The sequence below is a fragment of the Arachis ipaensis genome, chromosome B1, assembly GCF_059453495.1.
Source record: "Arachis ipaensis isolate K30076 ecotype BB chromosome B1, ASM5945349v1, whole genome shotgun sequence".
NCBI classification, from domain to species: Eukaryota; Viridiplantae; Streptophyta; class Magnoliopsida; order Fabales; family Fabaceae; genus Arachis; species Arachis ipaensis.
Window position 1 is genome coordinate 37,315,903 of NC_142436.1, and position 21,922 is coordinate 37,337,824.

At 39.1% G+C, this 21,922-nt stretch overlaps 1 protein-coding gene across 2 annotated transcripts; it reads left to right on the top strand.

The window, feature by feature from the left end:
• The first annotated feature begins 3,420 nt into the window (after positions 1–3,420).
• LOC148576232 (ras-related protein RABH1b-like) lies at positions 3,421–7,821 on the top strand. Of its 2 annotated transcripts, XM_088503257.1 has the most exons (6): positions 3,421–3,715; positions 4,332–4,402; positions 5,287–5,375; positions 6,083–6,194; positions 6,824–6,914; positions 7,376–7,821. In XM_088503257.1, the coding sequence occupies exons 1-6, from the start codon at positions 3,593–3,595 to the stop codon at positions 7,508–7,510; spliced, it is 621 nt and encodes a 206-aa protein (XP_088359383.1). In that variant the 5' UTR covers positions 3,421–3,592; the 3' UTR covers positions 7,511–7,821. The 2 variants fall into 2 exon arrangements, with proteins under 2 accessions (XP_088359383.1, XP_088359384.1); XM_088503258.1 differs by lacking the exon at positions 6,824–6,914 and having other exon boundaries at positions 3,428–3,715; positions 7,376–7,765.
• Positions 7,822–21,922: the final 14,101 nt, after the last annotated feature.

Consider the following 21,922-nt stretch of genomic DNA (forward strand, 5'->3'; position numbering starts at 1 on the left):
TTTTGTAATTCTTCTATCTATTATTATATAAAAATATTTAAGTTTTTATAATAATTTCTAATAGAATGTAATAAGAAAATATATACATAAAAATAAATTAGACTAAATTTTATTTTTTATAATATTAAAATTAAAATATATTAAGTGAATTATTTATTAATATGAATATATCTTATATATTATATTCATTAATTTATTTTAAATACATATATTAAAAGTGTTAGAGAAACAAATTTATATTATTTATGTTATATTTTTTATAATAAAAATTAAAATTAAAATTTTATGAAAAAATTTTTGATATAAATGATTTTTTTAAAATTAATTTTAGTTTAAAATAATATTAAAATATACAATTATTTTTTTATTAAAACTTTCAGTTTTAATATGACACTTTTAATTTTTTTTTATTTCTGACTTTTCTTTATAAGATTTTTGAATCCGTCACTCATTATAAAAATATATAATTTTACATGTGCATATATGTAATTAACAAAAAAAAAAAAACGTCCCAATAAAATTGAACTGTGCATTTTAAGAAGAGAGGATAGATCCCATGTTTTAATATAGGGATCGATTTTATGAAGAAGGAGATCAAGAAATAATGTTCTTCCAGCCACTTTTCATGTCTTGCACCCCACTATTTGTCATAAGAATGTCCTGAAACCTCTGCCATTTCTTTCACCGTTTTACTATGTATGAACACCTCATCTTGATGGTTGAATCACCCCCTCATCTTTTGCTCAACACAATGCCACCTTTAACCCAAAGTTTCAAGCTCAACCACGCAAGCAATACCTAAGCTTTGTACGGTCAACCTCTCTTACATGCCAACTTATAAAAATTTTGTGTTCTTATTTGGTGATAAATTATAACAAATTATGAAAATTTAATTTATTTTTATCTTTCTTTTTATTCAAAAAATTTGAGACAAATAATATAATAATAAAAAATATAATTATAAAAAATTAACAAGAATAATAAAAAAAATGAAAAATGAGTTATGTCTCTTGTTAATGTCTTCATGTTCTTTATGTGGACACAAAACACACTAATTCAGTATCTCTGGACATATTGTTTTTGTTATTACAAGAAAAGAGAGCTATTTTAACACTTTTTTTAACCGTCATAATTAAGTATAAAAATTAATATATATTTTTGACAAATATCACAAATGTCAAATTTTCTATGTTTTCTTGATAAATAATTTAACCGTAGAAAATTACTCCTCAATTTTGACACTCATTTATTTTCAATTTACTCCGCTATTCCTCCTTTTCTTTGGGCTCCTTCAATTTCGGCATTACACTGATCTTAGTTTGGGATTATACTACTCATTTTTTATCTTCAAAATCTCAATTTATTTTTCAATTTCAAGATTTCATCTCATTCTTTGTTAAAAATTTTTGTTGAGAATTTTTATGATCAATAAATGTCAAAATAAATAGTATTTTTGACGGTTAATAAATATCACAGAAAATATATTCTCAAATTTTTCTAACAAATTATTTTTGACAGCTAATATTTATCAAAATAAGATTTAAAATTTTTTCACAATTATTTATATGTTAAAAATACTATTTTTGACAAAACTTTTATTAACATATTTTCATAGTTAAAATAGTATCAAAATTTGTTTTTTTTGACGAATTTTAATTCCTTTTTGATACATATAGCTCTCAAAAATAATTTAATATTGTTGTAGTGTATCCATGTCTCTTCTATCAAATATAATTTTGTATCTCTGAGTCCCTGTCTCTGTAAACAAAGCGCAGCTTAAAGTATCGATCCTCTGCTTATAAAATCACCAAAAATCATGTTGTTCATGTTCTAAATCTTTAAGGTGAATTCCAAATACGTTTCTTTGACCCAAAATAATATTTTGCCACTCCAAAAACCTAATAATAACCTCATTATCATGTATTTAAAGATTTATGAATGAAAATGATAATTCTCAAGGCATTATAACGAAAGAAATGGACTTTGTACCAATGTTATACGAAGTTAAGGTCTGAGTTGGCTATTGGTACATTCATACTCATTTTTATGGACAGTCTAGGGCCGGAATTGGCTGTCGGTAATGTCAGTTGAGGGATTGAAAATCGACTCGTGAACTCATAGTCAAAGATATAGAAAGGCATGTGATGTATGCTTTATATAATTGTGTGACACTATATGATAATTGATAATCTAGATGTTGATTCTTGAATAAATGATATATAATGTATTTCACTAATCTCTACTGTAAATCATGTTGCAATTCTCACCCTTATTGTTTTCTTGTGTTGTACCCTTTCTATTTTGAGATTATACAGAAGCTGACCCTAGTGGTGTTCACTGAGTTGTCTAAAATCAAAGAGTTTGTGATAGATTTTACCACCGAAAATATGTACATAGTAAAAATACCTCATACGAATACATATCGTCACTCACCAACACCCACAACGTATTGTTCTCCATTAACTCATGACTCATCTCACCAATCCTCCACACTAGTACATATTAACCATAAGATAAAACCCATACCCAGGATCACTTGGAGAGGCTCTTGCTTCCTTTGTTTAAAAAGTTTCTCCAACATGTTCTGAAGAGAATCCTTTGAAAACCTCATCCGCACTACCAACTAGCATCAACCAAAAGCCCTCCTAAGAGTTTTATGAATTCACTTTAGTTGTTAAATGTTTTAAGCATTTTCATCTTTTGTTATAGCATTTATACTTGAGATTATTATTTTATGCATGTGTGGTTTATGTTTAATGAATTACGAATTCACCCTTTTATCATATGTATTTTTTACGATATGCTTAATTATAAAATGGTCAATAAGATACTCATGCATTAACTAAGTTTAACATCTTACTTAATTTAGCATTTTAAGTGTTTCACAAGTAGGAGTATTACAATATACACTTAATTATGATATTCATATTTGTTAAATATTTCAGGATGTATTATTTTTATTATATTTAAATTATAATATTTTGTTTATTTTATTATAGATTTATTAATAGATAATAACTAAAACATAATAAGTACTTAAATTATTTATAATAAAAAATCATATATATATATATATATAATTTTATTGTCATCTTTTATATATATATGTATTTGATCAACATTATAAGTTATAATTAATAAATAGAGAATACATATAATTAATAGTTTTTATATATAAATAAAATTTATACGAACTATAAATTATGTTGATGTTATTTAATTGGACTCGTAAGTTTGAACTAGCGCATAAGCTTTTGAACCGAATTTAATTGTTACAAACATGCTCTATTTGGCATGGCTTGGCTAGTTGGCTTAGTTATGGCCTAAGTGGTATATTTAATTATTTATATAACATATTTGGTCTTGTAATTATTAATTATTAATAACATATATATAATGGATTTTCTTGTTATTAGATGTAATGGTGATAGAACGAGGGCCAGTATTTGGAGAAGAGAAGAAATTGCAGACAGATTCAAATCACGTATACATTGATTGAATCATTTGTTAAGAACTGAGAAATTAAAGAGGGAAGGATGCAAACGGAAGGCGAATTGAATTGAATTTGGAATCTTTTCGTGTGAGATAAAAAATGGCGGGATTGTCAGTGTCCGCTCTTGCGAAATACAAGCTTGTGTTCTTAGGTGATCAGTCCGTCGGAAAAACCAGCATCATTACCCGATTCATGTACGACAAATTCGACAACACCTACCAGGTTTGTTATTCTTTTTCAGATCCAAGATCATGTCTTCGTTTCTCAAGTAAAATTCTGATTTTGATATTCTTCTTGGAGATTAGGAATTGGTTAGGTTATACTCAAACCACTGGTTACTGGCCGGTGATGGTGAATTGATATATAGCATAGAAGGTTGAGGGAAATGATAGAGACAACAAATTAAAATGGTTTCCTGCATGGGTTCTTGGGTAATGAAAATGAAGTAATGTTTGTTTACTAGTTTTTCATTTTTTATCTCTTACATTGAGCCAACACACGCTCCTCTACCATTTGATGCTGTGTGAGACCCATTTGACGTGGATGAGACAAAAATGATTATGAATGTGGTACCTTAACAAAAGTTTTGTCACCATTATTATATATTCTATTTACCGCATCATAGTTTACATATCATTAATTTGCTTTCCATTTTTCAATCTGGGTTATTTAGATAATTCTTATTTTTTGTTCTTATTTCACCCAAATTCTTGATAATTCATGTTGCAATATTAAGATATAATTTGACTAGACTCTATTGTGCAAATTCCAGCATTTATGTGCATTTTATGTATCTTTGGCTAATAAACAAACTTGTTTTTCCTTTTTTTCCAAACAGGCTACAATTGGTATTGATTTTCTATCAAAAACTATGTATCTTGAAGATCGAACCATTCGGCTGCAGTTGTGGTAAGATATGGCATGCTCATCATTTTGGAAATTCTATTGGGAGGTGAATGGGATGGTACTTGTTAACAAATGAAAGAAGGAAGGATTGGGTGGTTTTCCCTCCCATTATATGGTCTTAGTAGAAGAGATAAGGGGACTGTAATTGCTACTATTGTTACCATTTAATCTCTTCACTAAAATAAAGGATATACTAGAATACTAAATGTTGGAATCATGCAGTGATTTTAGATAACAAAGTGTGATTTCCCCATATCCTAAGTGAAGAATGTAAGCACAGGATCTTATACTTTAAAAACACATTCACCTGTATACTTTTAGGGGTATGTGGTTTGTAGAATATTTTTAAATTCTTGAGGACTTACACTGAAAACACATTCCCATATAAGATATTTTTAGTGTAAAATTCCCAAAATTTAAAAGCATTCAACGAATCACAGACCCCTTGGTTCCTTTCCATGTAAAACAAAATATCTCCATGGAGTTGAGGAATCTACAACCCCTCCCTTCCATTTCTTTCTGTTCTTACATACTACTAATCTTTATTTTATTTCTTTTGTATGTCATACTTTATATTTGAATGACTTCAAGAATTTTTTCTCTATATTGTACTCTCAAGATGTGATGTTTAATGTTTACTAAAATCAAAGCTCTTTCATTCTTGTTTTGGAAAATTCTATCCGTTTGTATTAAATTCATTGACTTCTGTTTTGTAGCTTTTTAATCTTACTATAATGTGTTTGTAGTGGCTTTTGACTATTATTATTTAGTATTTTCTCATTTGTTCATCTGGATTCTACTTGAAAGCATAAAATAGGTTTTGAAGTTGATTAATTTATGAATAAACTAAACATGGTGCTACTTGTTGTATATATTGTATGCTACAGGGATACTGCTGGACAAGAACGATTCAGAAGTCTTATTCCAAGCTACATTAGAGATTCATCTGTTGCCGTCATCGTCTATGATGTTGCAAGTAGGGCATTTATATCATATTTTCTTCTCAACTATCTTTTTTTCCCCTGACGGTCTCAACTGTTCCATTCTTGACAAATCATATCTGCTTGCAGCTTTTGTATCAAAACAGAGGTTATTAGTCTACTAAAGTTATTTTTGTTTGGAACCTTAATTAGTTTAAAATGCTTTAAATAGTTGAGTTTTCCATTTGTAATTTTGCTTCCAGAACCTAGAAATAAATAAGACTGATTATCCCTGAAAGGAATATATTTATGCATCTAAGTGGCATATATAGTAAAGTCTTCCGTTTTCTCCTTATGTAAGTGATTCCCGTTTAGCATGACTGAAATTTTCATTTTAAAAATCCAGAAAACAGAACCCTTACACTCATTTTCATCTAAGTTAAGCACCTTAAAATGGATTGCATGCTAAAACTCCTAAAGCTTGAGGATACAACAGTTGACCTCCATTCTCTAACACTATTTATGTAAGTCATTAACATTGAATCAATGTATCTGAATAAAACTGTATCCAGTAGACAAATATACTAATACTTGGATGTACTAAAATGTGACGATGATAGAGGAAGAGAATGGAAGGATTATTTTCTTACCCACCTTCTTGGATCCCTATAGATGAAATTGCTCATGCATACATGATATTTGTTTGTTTTCTAGATTACTTTGACGAATGCTTTTTAATTGTATATTTATTCTTATGATATAGGCCGTCAGACGTTCCTAAACACAGTAAGGTGGATCGAGGAGGTGCGCAGTGAAAGAGGCAACGATGTTATTCTTGTTCTTGTTGGCAACAAAACTGACCTTTTGGACAAGAGGTAGATGCTAATGAATGTTAAACTAACCTGAAAATAAATAGCTTTTTTCTGTCGCTACCTGTTTGGCTTTTTGTTCTCTTTTGTCTAAGATCAATTTGATTGCAATTTTTTTTTAAATGGCCAATTCAACACTTAGGGCATGTTTGGTTCAAAGGTGAAAAGAGAGCCGGGCAGGATTCATTGATGAGTTTCATCCATAGTTTTACACATCAAACATATCCATACTTTTCTCATTGTTTCCTAACTAGGTGTTAAGCTTGGGACGTGTTATGTTTTGGGTAATGTCTCAAGAAGACAAAGAACTCCGAGGATAAATTAAAATATGCTTGGAGAAGGGGTCAAACAAAAGCTTTAAAGAAACTTTTTTTGCTTCCAAAACAGAGGAAAATCAAAGAAATTCTTATTGATGATTTTCAAGCTACTTTTTGTATCTCCCAAGAGAAAAGAGACACAAGATGCACATCTCTACCACCTCATTGTCTTCATCATTTTTAATAGTTTGGCCATAGAGAATTTTTCTATGTGGGATAACAGCCTTTGTTAACTTTTACATTTTTTTCCAATTGCTCATTTCTAGCACAGTCATATCCTTAGAAGTTAGAAGCAATATTTTTTGCATAAATATACAGGCAGGTCTCTACAGAGGATGGGGAAGAAAAGGCACGTGAGCTAAATGTTATGTTTATTGAAGCTAGTGCAAAAGCTGGTTTTAACATAAAGGTAACTAAGTCCCTCTTCTTTTGTCATAGAAATTTAATTTAATTGTTTACCGTCAGGTTGAACATTTGAGAATAAGTTGTTCACTGTGGCATAAACATTGGTAAATGTATTTTTCTTTATGATTAAGCATGGAAGAAAAAATAGATAAAATCTTGTATTTTCAACTATATACCTTATGCACTAGTGTGTTAGGTGTCTTTCAATGAAAGTGAAAAATCTTTTAAATAGATACATTTCCAACCTTTGTTTAGCACTATTTTATTTTATTTTTATTTTTATTAAGTACTATTTATTAGGAAGATTATTTGGAGAATGATTTTGAAGGATCATTCAAAAGGCCACCAATTTTAGTAACCAGAGTAACACCATTTGCCTCCATGTATCTTTATTTATTTATTTCATATTCTATGGTGTTTGACTTATTTATACTACTTTATCTCAAACCTATGTAATATATTTAGGCTCTCTTTCGTAAAATTGCTGCTGCGTTACCCGGAATGGAAACATTATCTTCCTCGAAACAAGATGATATGGTCGATGTCAACCTTAAAACTTCTGGTGGCAATGATTCTCAAGCTGAGGGTGGTTGTTGTTGATCCTGCCTTGTCTTCCAGTTTTTATTTATTTATTTATATTTATTTATTATATTTGTGTATCTGTCTGCTCCATGCTGCCTTGTTTTTGGATGTGTTTGCTTCATATTTGTAGAAAAAAAAGGTTCATTAGTCTTTTTAGACTTTGTTAGCATATGCAAGAGGAAAACAAATTAGACAAAACAAGTGAAGATTCGGCAGTGACAAATTTGTTCTCTTTGTTATATGACTAAATTAATTTAATTGAAAGAATTTTTGTAATGTTCCCGGATCCTTTTGATATTAGAAGATAAATTATCATCTTTTATGTATTATTACTAAAGGTTTGTGAATGCCCTAGGAGAAAGATGGTTGAATCTATGGTTTTTTTTTTTAATTTCCTTTGGCTTTTTGTTTTTCATTATAATAGAAACTTTGTTTTCTCTTTACAATGTGTTTAGGAACAGAGCAACTCTTTATTTTTGGATAGCTGTGACTTTTGAGAAATATACAATGTAGGAGATTTTTTTATTTTGTCTCTTAACGAAATAAAACACAAAAAGAGTAGAGAAGAGAAAATCACAGTTATGTATCCTTATTCAGCCACCATGTGCAATGTGACCTGCATCTAGTCTCCCCACAACAATGAAAAAATTTTCACTATGTTTTACAAAGATTATTGTTCGGTAGGTCGGGTACCGGATGGATCGGATTGCTATGCTGATTGGTGATGATGGGTCTCGCCTCGTCGTGAACTGCCGGTCTGGTGCAGGCGAGGTCCCGAGCACTTCTTGTAGAGAGGGGGGAGGGGGTGTCACCTGCAAAGATACTCCGACGCTCTAGTCAGTAATGTGCAGGCGAAAAGGGGGAGAGTGATGTGTGACGTACCTTGGGGGAAGGGCAAAACCTTCCCCTTATATACTGTGTCAGAGGTGGGCCCTACAAGGACAAGCCCACCTTTTCCGAGACGTTCTCCCACAGCTGTTAGTGAGCTGTCTGGGACGCGTGTCCGGGTCGGTTTCGGGGCGCCTCACCCTTGACCGTTCGGGTCGGGTGGCGCTCGGGTCGGGCTGATCCGTGGAGGGTTTGGGCCAGGTCATAACATTGCCCCCACGCGCCAGTGATAGTCGCGGGAGCTATTCGTGGCGTGTTATTTCACGTTCCACGTATCGTCGTTAGGTCGGCCGCCCGTGGAAGGGACATGCCCCCTGCGCGCGTGTCTCTTGGTTGCTGAGGCAACCGTTCGTCGCTTCGTTCTTCGCGCTGAGCATTAAATGCTCATAATGGGTCGCAAAACCCCATGCGCAAATACTATTTTGCCCCCAAATCTTTCGCGCTTCCTGAGTGGCAGTTTTAAATAGTTTGCCTCAACTTTTTTCCTTTTACACTCCTGTTTCTTCCATCTCCCTACTATCTCCCTCTTCTTCTTTCAAAAATTTCAGAGCGTTGTTGCAGTATCCTCGTGCATCTTCCCTTCATCCTTCTCAGTTTTCGCAACAAATTCAGGTAATCCTTGGTCCTCCCTTTTTCCTACTTCATTGTTGTATGCTCGTTGTTTGTATTTGTTTTGTGTTCTTGCTGTCTTGTTTGGTTTTTGTTGTTAGATGACCTTTTAGTGCTAAGTAGATGTGTTAGGGGAGGGGTACCATTCCAGGGTAGGTTTTTAGGTGGTTTTCGTGATAGTTGTAGCTTTGGCCATGCTTGAGCTTAACTGTTGAATAGGATGGACATAGTTTCTGGATTTTTTTCGGACTCCCGACCTCATAGACTGATGGAGTGGTACCCCCATTGTAGGTATGCCTCGCGTCGTCTCCCGGGCTTCTGTTTCCGCCGCGAACTATGACCCCTACGCCTGGGTGACCTCAGATGTGAAGGACTCGCCAAACCAGATGGATCTGGAGGAGTTGACGGAGTTCCGGCAAACCGGGTATCTCTGCAGGGGGACAGATGAGGAGGCCAACTACGAGACCTTCGTTCCTGTCCCCAACGAGCGATTGTATGAGATTAATTTCCGTTCTCCCCGGGTCACCAACTGGATTTGGTTTTACAAAGCCATGTTCACCCAGGTTGGCGTTCGCCTGCCATTTTCCGATTTTCAGATGTCGCTTCTTAATCGGATATCCGTGTCGCCGTCGTAACTCCATCCGAACAGCTGGGCTTCTATCCGCTGTTTCGAGATGGTTTGTGAATATCTCGAGCTGCCGGTGTCAGTGGATGTCTTCCTCTTCTTCTTCAACCTTACCAACCCCTCCAAACAAGGGAAGGCGAGAAAAGGGTTCCTGTCCTTCCGGTCTGCCCAAGGCCGGAGGATATTTGGCCTGTTCGAGGACTCTTATCATGGGTTCAAGGACAAATTTTTCAAAGTTCGTCCCGTTGAAGGTCATCATCCCTTTTGGTTATCGTTAGAGGGGGAACGCCTCATCCCGACTTATTGGAGCTTCGGGGCGGGGTCTAATTCTTTCCTTAAGGTGACCTACAAGGGAATGTCCCCTGTGAATAAGAGGATTGTCGATGTGCTGTTTGTTCTTTTTGGAAAGAATCCCGTGAACCCCCACCTCCTTATGGGTGAACGGAAGTCCGCCATGAGTTATATTTGTGAGCTGTTCTGTTTTGTGCTTTTGCGTTTTTTGCTTTTTAATTTGTTCTTCCCAACTTCATGACTAACGTGTTTGTTTCTCTGTTGTAGTGGAGATGTCTGCTTCGGTGACCGGACTCGAGAATTTGGTCAAGACCTTCTTGGAGGATAGCGATGAAGAGAAGGCTGACGAGAAGGATGCCGGGAAGCCGGAAGGTCCTTCCGGGGAGAAGGAGAATCAAGCTGTACCTTTCTCCCGGGACGTCGAGACGTCCGATAAGAATTTCGCCGGGAGGCATGCTTCTCCCACTCCCGATGAGACGGTCGGTATTGAGCAGTCGCCCCCTACTCAGCGGGAGCATGATGACATGAAGATTGTCCCCACTCCCAAAAGACGAAGGGCATCTTCCAGCCCGGAGGGAGCTCTCACCGTAATGGAGAGGAACTTCGATGCCGGGGCCTTTATTGATAATCAACTGATTCCCGGCACGGAGGATCATTTCCTTGGGACCGAGCTCGCAGGGCAGGCGAGGTGGATGTATCATACCCTTCTTCGTGGGGAGGTGATAGCCCGGAAGGCCGAGTTCGAGTTGTTGGGCATGCAGGCGTTGCGAAGGAAGCTCGATACTGCCACCCAGGCCAACAACGAATTCAAGGTCCAGGTTGAAAAGCTTCAGGAGCAATTGGCCGCGGCGGAGAGGGGGCGCAAGGATGCCGAGGAGAAGGCTGCGTCTTTTGAGAAAAAAATGAATGCCTCCGACGCCACCGTCTCCCGTTTAATCGAGCGGGAGATGACTCTAGAGAGCCAGCTCAACGCCACGCAGGGTCGAGTGGTCGCTGCGGAGAAGGAACGTGACGCGGCCGTCTCGTCGGCTGAGGCTGCGCGAGCCAAGGCGGAGGAATTGAAGAGGAAATACAGGGCAGTCAGGGAGCAGAGAAAGAATGCGATCTTTATGACCGAGGAGGCTCTGAAGGCCCAGATGAAGATCGTGGTCCCAGAATTCGATACTTCGGCTATTGGAGTCTTCAAAACAATCCAGGATGGCAAGATTGTTGATATGCCTCGAAAATGAGCTCTTGTAACTTTGTGTTATTGTGTGGCTTTGTAAGATACTTCTTATAACTGTTGAGACCTTTGTTGCTTTTTAGTGGTCGTCTGATCGACCTTTTATTATCGCTTTTATTCTGTTTGTTTAGTAGCACCTATGTTTTGTTACCATTTTTCTGGTGTGGACTTATTGCTTGTATCCGTTTTGTCGTTTATGTTGGTAACGGCTGGAACTGTCTTGGTCGTGTTATCACGGCCGTTAGTCATGGTTATGGTTCGACTGGCTCCCGGGGTGATCAGTCCCGGGTTGCCGTTGCAGAGCGCGATTGTGTGGAATACGTATTGGAGAATAGTAGATAAAAGAATTTAGACAAGTAAAAATTAGTCGTTAGCCAGACAAATTTGTGAACATGGCAGGTATTTGATAAAGATAAATCGCTAGTAATTGACACGTGAATGGAGTAAGCATCTATTGGCTCGTCAGGCCACTTGGCCGGTGTGCCCAAGCTACGAATAGAATCTCCTTAGGTTACCTGCATTCCATGTTCTCGGGATTTCTTTGCCGTCGAGTCTCTCCAGCTTGTAGGCACCTTTGTCGAGCACTTCTTTGATTCTGTAGGGGCCTTCCCAGTTTGCCGCCAGCTTTCCTTCTCCTGGGGTTGGTAAACCGACGTCGTTGCGTCGCAGGACGAGGTCTCTTTCCTCAAATTCTCTCCTGAGGACTTTAGTGTTGTACCGTAGAGCTATTCTTTGTTTCAGTGCTGTTTCTGACAAGTAGGCCATCTCTCTGGTCTCGTCCACCAGGTTCTTTTCCACTGCTTCTTCTACTCCTGCAAGAAGTAGCCGCGGGCTCGGTTCGCCAATCTCCACAGGTATCACCGCGTCGACCCCGTATGTTAGGCGAAAGGGGATTTCTCATGTGGAGCTTTGTTCGGTTGTCCGATAGGACCAGAGGACCGAAGCGAGCTCGTCGGCCCATGCGCCTTTCTTGTTGTCTAAGCGCTTCTTGAGGCCTAGTAGGATGACTTTGTTTGCGGATTCCACTTGTCCATTCGTCTGGGGATGTTCAACTGAGGAAAACTTTTGCTTTATCCCCAAGTCGGCGAGGAACTCCGTGAACTTCTTGTCGGTGAATTGAGTCCCATTATCCGAAATGACGACCTCTGGTATGCCGAAACGGGTTATCACCTGCCTCCACATGAACTTCCTGCAATTGGATGAGGATATGCTGGCTAGCGGTTCAACCTCTTTCCAATTGGTGTAGTAGTCGATGCCAACTATGAGGTACTTAACTTGTCCTGGGCCGACCGGGAAGGGCCCCAAGAGGTCGACTCCCCATTGAGCGAAAGGTCGGGTAGACGTCAGCAGGCTCAGCTCGGAAGCCGGCGCTTTGTGGAAGTTGGCGTTTTCTTGGCACTTTATGCATTTTCTGACAAATTCCCTGGAGTCTTTCATCATTGATGGCCAGTAATACCCAGCTCGGATGAGCTTCCTTGCTAGGGCTTTGCCACCGATGTGGTGACCGCAGCATCCCTCGTGGACTTCTCTAAGTACGTAGTCCGTCTAGTCGGGGTGCAAGCACTTCAGTAGGGGTTGGCTGAGTCCCTTTCTGAACAATTGTCCCTGTATGATTGCATATTTGGCTGTCTCTCTTCTCAACACTTTGGTCGCTTTCTCATCATCAGGTAGTGTGCCATGTTCCAGGAAGTTTATGATGGGGTCCAACCAGGAGGGGCTTGCTTTCGCCAAGTGGAGGGCGACCGTTGGCTCCTTTACCATGCCTTGGATGAGAGACTGGTTGCCCGCTCCTGGCTTTGTACTTGCTAGTTTAGACAGGAGGTCCGCCCGTGTGTTCCTTTCCCTTGGAACGTGTTGGATCGTGACTTCCTGGAATTGCCTGGTCAATTCTCTAACCTTTTCCAAATACCTTTGCAGCAACGGGTCTCTTGCTTGATAGCTTCCGTTCACTTGCGAGGTGACGACCTGTGAGTCGCTGCACACTTCCAGCCTTGTCGCCCCGACTTCCCTAGCTAGGGTCAGTCCTCCCAAGAGGACTTCATATTCTGCTTGGTTGTTCGATATGGGGAATTCAAATTTGGTCGATTGCTCGTACACGACTCCGGCTGGGCTCTCTAAGATGACCCCAGCGCCCCCGGACGTCTAGTTGGAGGCCCCGTCTACATGGAGCCTCCACCGTGTGCCCGTTTTCTCGGGGGGATCGCCTGTTACCTCCACTAGGAAATCTGCCATTGCCTGCGCCTTGATTGCATGCCGGGGCTCGTACTGCAAATTGTATTGGGAGAGCTCGATGGCCCATGTCATCATCCTTCCCGCCAAATCAGGTTTTTGGAGTACTTGACGGATTGCTTGGTCCGTTCTCACGACAATACGGTGGCTCTGGAAGTACTGCCTCAGCCTTCGGGAGGAGGTTAGGAGTGCCAGCGCCAGTTTCTCCAATTTGCTATACCTCAGCTCTGCTCCTTGTAACGCCCTGCTTACAAAGTAGATTGGTTGCTGAGCTTTCCCTTCCTCTCATATCAACACTGCTGCAAGCGCTTCCTCTGTTACGGCCAGGTAGAGGTAGAGTGGTTCTCCGGCCATTGGCTTCCCGAGCACTGGAGGTAACGCTAGGATCTCTTTGAAGTGGTTGAACGCTTTCTCACATGCAGGAGTCCATTCGAACGCTATCCTTTTTTTCATCAGGTTGAAAAAGGGCAGGGCTTTTGCTGCCGATGCGCCGAGAAAACGGGATAACGCCGTCAGCCTTCCTGCCAATCGCTATACGTCTTTAATACAACCCGGGCTCTTCATGTGGAGAATTGCTTGGCATTTCTCAGGGTTGGCTTCTACCCCTCTTTGGGTTATCATGAACCCTAGGAACTTCCCGGCTTCCATGGCAAAGGCGCATTTGAGCGGGTTGAGCCTCATGCCGTTTTGTCGGAGGGACGCGAACACGCCCCCCAGGTCGCTTAGGAGATCGTCGGGTCGTGTGGTTTTCGCAAGGATGTCATCCACGTAGACTTCTACTGTCTTGCCTATGAGTTCGCTGAATTTCTTGTTCATCAGCCTCTGGTATGTGGCGCCAGCGTTTTTCAAGCCAAATGGCATCACCTTGTAGCAATAGATCCCTCCAGGCGTTATGAACGCCGTTTTGTCTTCGTCGGGCTGGTACATCGGTATTTGATTGTACCCAGAGTAAGCGTCCATGAAGCTCAGATACCGGTACCCGCCGCCGCGTCGATGAGTGTGTCGATGTTGGGGAGGGGATAGCAGTCCTTGGGGCATGCCTTGTTGAGGTCGGAGTAGTCCACACACATTCTCCACCTCCCATTGTGCTTTTTCACCAAGACCACATTCGATAGCCATGTCGAGTAGTCCAGCTCTCGGATGAACCCCGCTTCGAGGAGGTTGGCCGTCTGCCTGGCCACCTCCTCCGCCCTTTCCTGCGACATCTTCCTCCTCCTTTGGGCCACTAATTGAGCTCCCGGCTTGACGGCCAGACAATGAGACATGAGTTGGGGATCTATTCCAAGCATGTCGGCCGGTGTCCAAACGAACAGGTCGGCATTGGCTCTGATCATCTCCATCAAAGGTCCCTTCAATCTATGGGGGAGATTTCTGTTTATGAACGTGAACTTCTCCTCCGTGTCCCCAACCTTAAATTTTTCCAGGTCCCTTTCTGGCTCGGGTCTGGGTTTGTCATCTATTCTGGCGTCCAGGTCGGCTAGAAAAACCCCTGATGCTTCTTTAGACTTTTTTCTCAGGGAGAGGCTGGCGTGGTCGTAGGCGACTGCCGTTTCCAGGTCTCCTTTGATGGATCCGATAGATCCGTCATCAGTAACAAACTTCATTACAAGTAGTTTTGTGCTGATCACCGCGCCAAGTTCATTAATGGTTTTTCTCCACAGAATGATGTTGTAAGCTGTGGAATCTCGCAAGACCACAAATTCTGCCATTACTGTCCTCCGTCCCTGTCCTTGTCCCACTGAGGTCGGGAGGGAAATGATCTCGTCCGGCTTGATGAAGTGGTCGCCTAACCCTACCACACCGTGCTGGTGGGTCGCTAGGTCGGTGTCACGCAGCCCCAGGGCGTCAAATACGTTGCGAAACATGATGTTCGAGTCTTCCCCCGTATCCACGAGGATCTGTTTGACGAGGCCAGTTCCGACTCTGGCCGTAATGACCATAGGGGGACTTTCCAATATCTCGTCAAACCAATGGTCTTCGGGACCAAAGGAGATGGATGGGAGCCTTCGGGAATTTCTCGCAGATGAGGAGGAGACGGCCATGACCTTGGCGTCTTTCTTCTGTGCCGCTTTCGACTTCGGGGCTGAATTCTTGGCAGTTACCACGTTCACCACCGTGAGGCCGTGGTCGTCTCCATCCGGTTCTTGGCGTCGCCTTATCGCCCGGGGCTTGTCTTCGCCTTCGTGGTCACGATTCCGTCTCCTTGGCTCTCTAATGAGGTGGGAGAATTCGGCGAGCTTCCCATCCCTGATTGCTTGCTCTAGCGCATCCTTCAGGTCGAAGCAGTCTTGGGTCTTGTGTCCGTACCCCTTGTGATATTCGCAATAAAGGCTCTTGTTTCCTCCTGTTCGGTCTTTCAGAGGCCGGGGTTTCGACAGTATTCCATTCTCGGCTATCTGTTGGTAAACTTCCACGATCGGTGCCACCAGGGGGTGTAGTTGGTGAACTTCCCGACTCGGGGAAACGGCCTTGGTGTTTTGCTCGGACCGCCGTCCCTGGCTTGTTCCTTTCGTCTTTCTCCGCCCTCGTAGTGCCGGATTTGGGAGTAGAGGATTGCCGTTTATTGGCAGCCACGACCCGGCTGACTTCTTCATCATTAATGTACTCCTTAGCCACACATTGGATCTCCTGCATTGTCCATATTGGCTTCATAGTGAGGTGCTTTCTGAAGTCCTCGTTCAGGAGTCCGTTTGTCAAACACAGGCTTGCCACTGAGTCTGTCAGCTTGTCGATTTCCAGGCACTCGTCGTTGAATCTGTCTAGGTATTTCCTGGTCGACTCGTCGGGTCGTTGGGTCACCCCAAGCAGGTTGATTGGGTGCTTCACCTTTGCAATTCTGGTTGTGAATTGAGCTAAGAAGGCATGGCTGATGTCGGCGAAGCCGGTCACCGAGCCCTGCGGGAGGTTATTGAACCACCGTATTGCAGGTCCTGCTAGGGTAACCGGGAAAGCACGGCATCTTACCTCGTCCCCGACTCCCTCCAGGTTCATCCTGGCCTCGAAGGCCGTGAGGTGCTCCAGAGGATCTTGCGTTCTGTCGTATCTCATGTCCGTGGGCTTGTCAAAATGTTTTGGCAGCCGGACTTCGAGTATGGAACGATGAAATGGGGTCGCCCCCATTATCACGGGTCCTCGCGTTCTCGTCGCTCTCCCTTTGTCGTTCTCCCCACGGGCGTCTTCGGTCCCGCGATCTGTAGTACGCCGCCTCTCATGCCTGGCATAAATGACGGGGCCATGGCATCTTCTCGCGCGTCCCCTTTCCCCAGCGCTCTCGGACTCAGCTTGGGGGCTGGGCGTGCGTCTGGAGTGGCTCCTCGAGTGGGAGCGGGAGTGGCTTTGTTCTGGGGTGTGCTGATCGTGTTCTCTTTTCGCCAGCCGACGTTCCAAGTCTTGCATTCTGTGGCGTAGCTCTTGCATTATTCTGGCGTGATTGTCGCCAGTTCCCCCGAAGGGGCGTCTCTCGTGAGGTTGTATTGTGTGTCTCAGAGGGGATCCCGTGCACTGCGGGGGAGCAATCGCGGCGGGGTCCCCTACGGGCTCGGCCTCGCGGGCTGTCTCACCTTGGACCAGTACGAAGTCCATGGACGATCTCCACAGACGGCGCCAATGTTCGGTAGGTCGGGTACCGGATGGATCGGGTTGCTATGCTGATTGGTGATGATGGGTCTCGCCTCGTCGTGAACTGCCGGTCTGGTGCAGGCGGGGTCCCGAGCACTTCTTGTAGAGAGGGGGGGTGTCACCTGCAAAGACACTCCGACGCTCTAGTCAGTAATGTGCAGGCGAAAAGGGGGAGAGTGATGTGTGGCGTACCTTGGGGGAAGGGCAAAACCTTCCCCTTATATACTGTGTCAAAGGTGGGCCCTACAAGGACAGGCCCACCTTTTCTGAGACGTTCTCCCACAGCTGTTAGTGAGCTATCTGGGACGCGTGTCCGGGTCGGTTTCGGGGCACCTCACTCTTAACCGTTCGGGTCGGGTGGCGCTCGGGTCGGGCTGACCCGTGGAGGGTTTGGGCCAGGTTGTAACAATTATAAACACTAATTTTTCTAAGATTCAACTCAATCCTTTCGGGGACAAACCCAACTTCTACCCAAGTTAGATTTGGCTAGGTTTGCTCCTTAGTCTTGCAACCACTAAGTGTTCATCCAACTTAGCAAAAGAATCCCCTCAAGATCATGTGTACAAAAAAAAAAACATACAAAAGAGTTTTGATATAATTTTGAAACTTAGTTTGAACATCTTTGGCTTCTTCTTCCCTAAATACATCAGCAACAACAGCATCAACGCAAAAGATAGCAGCCATGATTAAAACTAATCATGCAAACAAACCTTGTTGTTTCTCTTTCATTCATTTTCAATATTTTTCAAAGATCTGAGTTGTTCATCAATGTTTTGGCTCCAAGTTTCATTTTTGACTCTTAATTTGTAACAAAGCTTCAAAGCTTTGCTTTCTTCAAATTCTCAGTTCGGTGCTTGTAGGAGGAGAGCATTTTCAATAAGTTACCAATAAAGTAGCAAGATGAAAAAAATTTTCTGATTTACCTCTTGATTTCATCTTAGCTTCTGAATCTTAATTTTTAACTTGCTTAAATTTGATCATTCTTTTTTTTTTTTTTTTCAATTTGAACCCTAATCAGACTTCATTTTTTTTACTTTTCTTGGTGACTTCTTCACGTGTCTAAGAAAAAAGAAAAGAAAGAAAATTAGTTGTGGTTCACTGAGGCTTCCTTCTTTTGATAGCAACCATTTTCATGGATTATGAATGAGTGAATGAGCCCATTTCTTTGATCATGAGACTGGACCATCTTGTTTGCTTGTTATTAGGCATGTTTAGTTTCTGTAAATTATTGCACAATAAGCAAAGTTAATAACACATCATTGGACTTTTAACCTAATAATAATAATATTTAATTATCATCACTAAATTTGTTATTATTTCTTTAAACTCAACCATTACATAATAAGTCTTTTTTACATATTTTTAACATATAGAATAATAATTTATTTAATACCCAGTTTTTGATTAAAAAAAATTTGAAAAGGTGTTACTTTATTTTATATTTTATAAATAAAAAATTATATACTCGTGTTTGTAGCTTTTAAAAATTAGGAATAATTTTAAAAATAACTAAGGAAGAGTTTTTAAAATTGGTTTATGTTTATATTAAAATTAAAAAATATAATATAATTTTAAATATTAATAAATTTTTAAATTTATTTTTATATTGATGTCTATTATGATGTCTTAAAATTTTTAAATTTATTTTACCAAATATAATTGTTAGTGTTTGTGTTTAAGTCATTTTTGGTGCCAAACATTGTTATAATTTTTAAAAAATTATCGTTCACAAGCCATTTTTAATAAACTACTTTGAAAAAGATAAACACTTTACCAGATAAAGGCTAAATACACACTACAGTTTCAGGGAATATTATGCCAATATTTCTTACGTTTTATAGTTGCATGAGAAAAGATATAATGCGATCAATTAATTTTCTAGAATTTAATTGAAATATAATATTCTATATCCAAATTAAAATTGTAAGAAAAAATATTTCTTGCGTTAAATACAAATAAAAAAAGTTATACATTTAACTCTTTTTATTAATTAATTTTAACTAAATTAATCATCTAATATAATAAAAATTAATTATAATTAGCATTATTCTAAGTTTTATTGTTAAACTTTGGTTTATAAAAAGATTTGAACGTATATTATTACTCATATAAATATAATTAAGCTTATTATGCGATAATTATTTCTTGTAGTTATTTATATTCTAATTTTTGAAAGATATCGAAGTAATAAATCAAAATCTTCTAAAGTGATAAAATTTCTAAAGCAATGAAGTGAAGAATTAATTATTATTAAATTAATATGGTGGAATATACATTTTATAATAGCTACAAATTCAATTGTAAATAATTTTTTACTTTATTATTTTATCAACTTTTTTATTTAGGCTATCTAAATTCTAAAATATGTATTTTTGTAATTAATGTCAAATTTAATTTAATAAGTGTTCAAATAATATACATCCGTTCGATTTCTTGTTAACTGGTCACTTGCTTTACTTTCGAGGAGCCACGTCCATCTCTCATATAGTCCTTTCAAATTTTAAGAACAATTTTATTTAGGTGTATGTTATGACGAAGAATAAAATTGATGAAGAGATAAAAACAATTTTTTTTTTGGTGATTAGATAAAAACAAATTTCTTACATAGTTAGATATTCATATAAAAAATATATTATTTTATTTTTATTATTTTTAAAATAAATTATGTACTCTTTTTTTTTTTTACACAAACACTTTTTTATGATAGAAGATATTTTAACATGAAATTAAAGAGCTAATTTTTTATCCAGAGATCAGTCAATGGAACAGTTGACTGCATCACTAAAAAATTTTTATTGAGTAAGAAACATTATGTAAAGTACCTGTAATTTTCGGATGAGTTTTTTCATCTAATTCTTATAGATTATAACTCTCTCATGTGATTTGGCATGTTTTTTTTCTTTTTTTTTATTGTTTGTTTTTTTTATCTTTAGTTATTAAAAAAATACTGTTTTTACAAGTGTAGTTTATCCTTCTAAAAGTAAATTTTATTTTATATTACTGAACTTAACTATTGTAAATTGTAATTTTTATAAAAAAAGAAAATATATTTTTAAAAAAATTATAAAATAAGATAGTAAAATTTTATACATTTTTCTTCATTTTCTCTCACACAAAAACCTCTTTCATGATAGAATTGTTATTTCATTGAATATTATTTTCGGAGATGTAGTTTATCTTATTAAAAGTTAATTTATTATATATTGCTAAACATAACTATAATAAACAGTAATAGTTAAATTTGAGAAAACAAAAATAATAATTTGATGATGACTAAAAATTATAAATTTAGGTCAAAAATTTAATTCTGTATTTTTGTCTTTCAAGTAAAAAAGAGACATAACTGAACAAATGATGAACCTCTCTAGGTTTTCTTGATCAACGTTGAATGTGCCCTTTTTTTTTTATCAATATGGGTCAAGCTGAACTCTTTTTTGGTGGTCCCTTGTGTTTCTATAAAAATCACCACTGGATTCAAAAGAAAGTTTTATTCTATAAAGTGGAGCTCATCATATTTTTTTTTATCATAAATCTAAAATATTTGCTTTTATGTTTTTTACTAGGTCAAATCATGTTCAGATTCTCAAAGATATTTTTGACTTGTCTTTCACATGCCTACTTGCAAATATTTATAAAATTTTTTTTGAAATACCTTTTCAAAATACTTTGAAAGATTATTATGTGTATAAGCATTCATTGCAGTTACTAGAAACCTCTCATCTTCCTCGTCTAACCTTCATCATTTTCATATAAAAAAAAAAAAAAAACTGTTTTCATTAGTGTTCATTATAATGAGAAATAAGGTGGCTACCTACTAGGCATGGCAAAAATCCCCAGCGGGCCGGGTACCCGCGGAGATTTACCCGCCGGGGAGCAGATTTGAGGGCAAATTTTCACCCGCGGGGACGGGGGACGGGGCCCGTATAATAAACGGGACGGGGGCGGGGGTAGAGGTCCCCGCCCCGTGGGGATCCGTTAAATCCCCGTTTGTGTAAAAAGACAAAAATCTCCCTGTTATATATATATAACCTAACCCTAGCCGCCGCATACCACATTCACAAATCACACATCCTTCCCTAATCCCTATCCCTGCTTCAGAGAGTGAGAGTTCCTCTCCTCTGCCTCTCCACTCCTCCTCAAGTGCTCAGCCCGTTGCCCCCTCCTGTCTCTTTCCCGCCGACCGCTACCTTCCACCCTATGGGTCCCTCAGCGCCACAGTCAAGTCTCCTCTCTTGTCCATTCCTCCTCAAAGTTCAAATCCCCAGACCCCGCAGTTCAAGTCTCTGCCGACAGACTTCCCACCCTCTGGGTCCTCAGCGCTGCTTCCCACCCCAGACCCCCTGAGTGGCTCGGTCGCTCACTACAGGTGTCGAGCTCACCGTCGCGGGCTCACGGCAACGTCGTCTTCTTCTCCTTGTCGTGGCAGACTCGTCGCTGGTCATCATCGCTGGTCTTCTCCTTTTCTCCGTCGGGTAAGTCAGCCTGTGGTTTCTGATTAGGTTAATTGGATTTCTTAATTTCTGATTAGGTTAATGAATTTCTGAATTTCTGATTAGGTTAATGAATTTTTGAGTTTTGAATTTCTGAGTTTCTGATTAGGTTAATGAATTTCTGAGTTTTGAAATTCTGAATTTCTAATTAGGTTAATGAATTTTCGAATTTCTGAGTTTTGAATTTCTGATTAGGTTAACGAATTTCTAATTAGGTTAATCTGATTTCGATTCTGAATTTCTGGTTTTTAATTTATATTTTTGAGTTAAGTTGATATGATTTTGATTTCTGATTCTGATTTATATTTCTGAGTTAATATTGAGTTAATATGAAGTTTGGTTAATCTGATTCCGATTCTGAATTTCTGATTTTTAATTTATATTTCTGAGTTAGGTTGATGTGATTTTGATTTCTGATTTTGATTTATATTTCTGAGTCAATTTTGAGTTAATCTGAA

Excerpts from the sequence above, each read along its gene's own strand:
- LOC148576232 (XM_088503258.1), top strand. The coding sequence starts at position 3,593 with ATGGCGGGATTGTCAGTGTCCGCTCTTGCGAAATACAAGCTTGTGTTC. Across the intron at positions 3,716-4,331 it reads AATTCGACAACACCTACCAG|GCTACAATTGGTATTGATTT; the intron begins GTTTGTTATTCT and ends TTTTCCAAACAG. Across the intron at positions 5,376-6,082 it reads CATCGTCTATGATGTTGCAA|GCCGTCAGACGTTCCTAAAC; the intron begins GTAGGGCATTTA and ends CTTATGATATAG.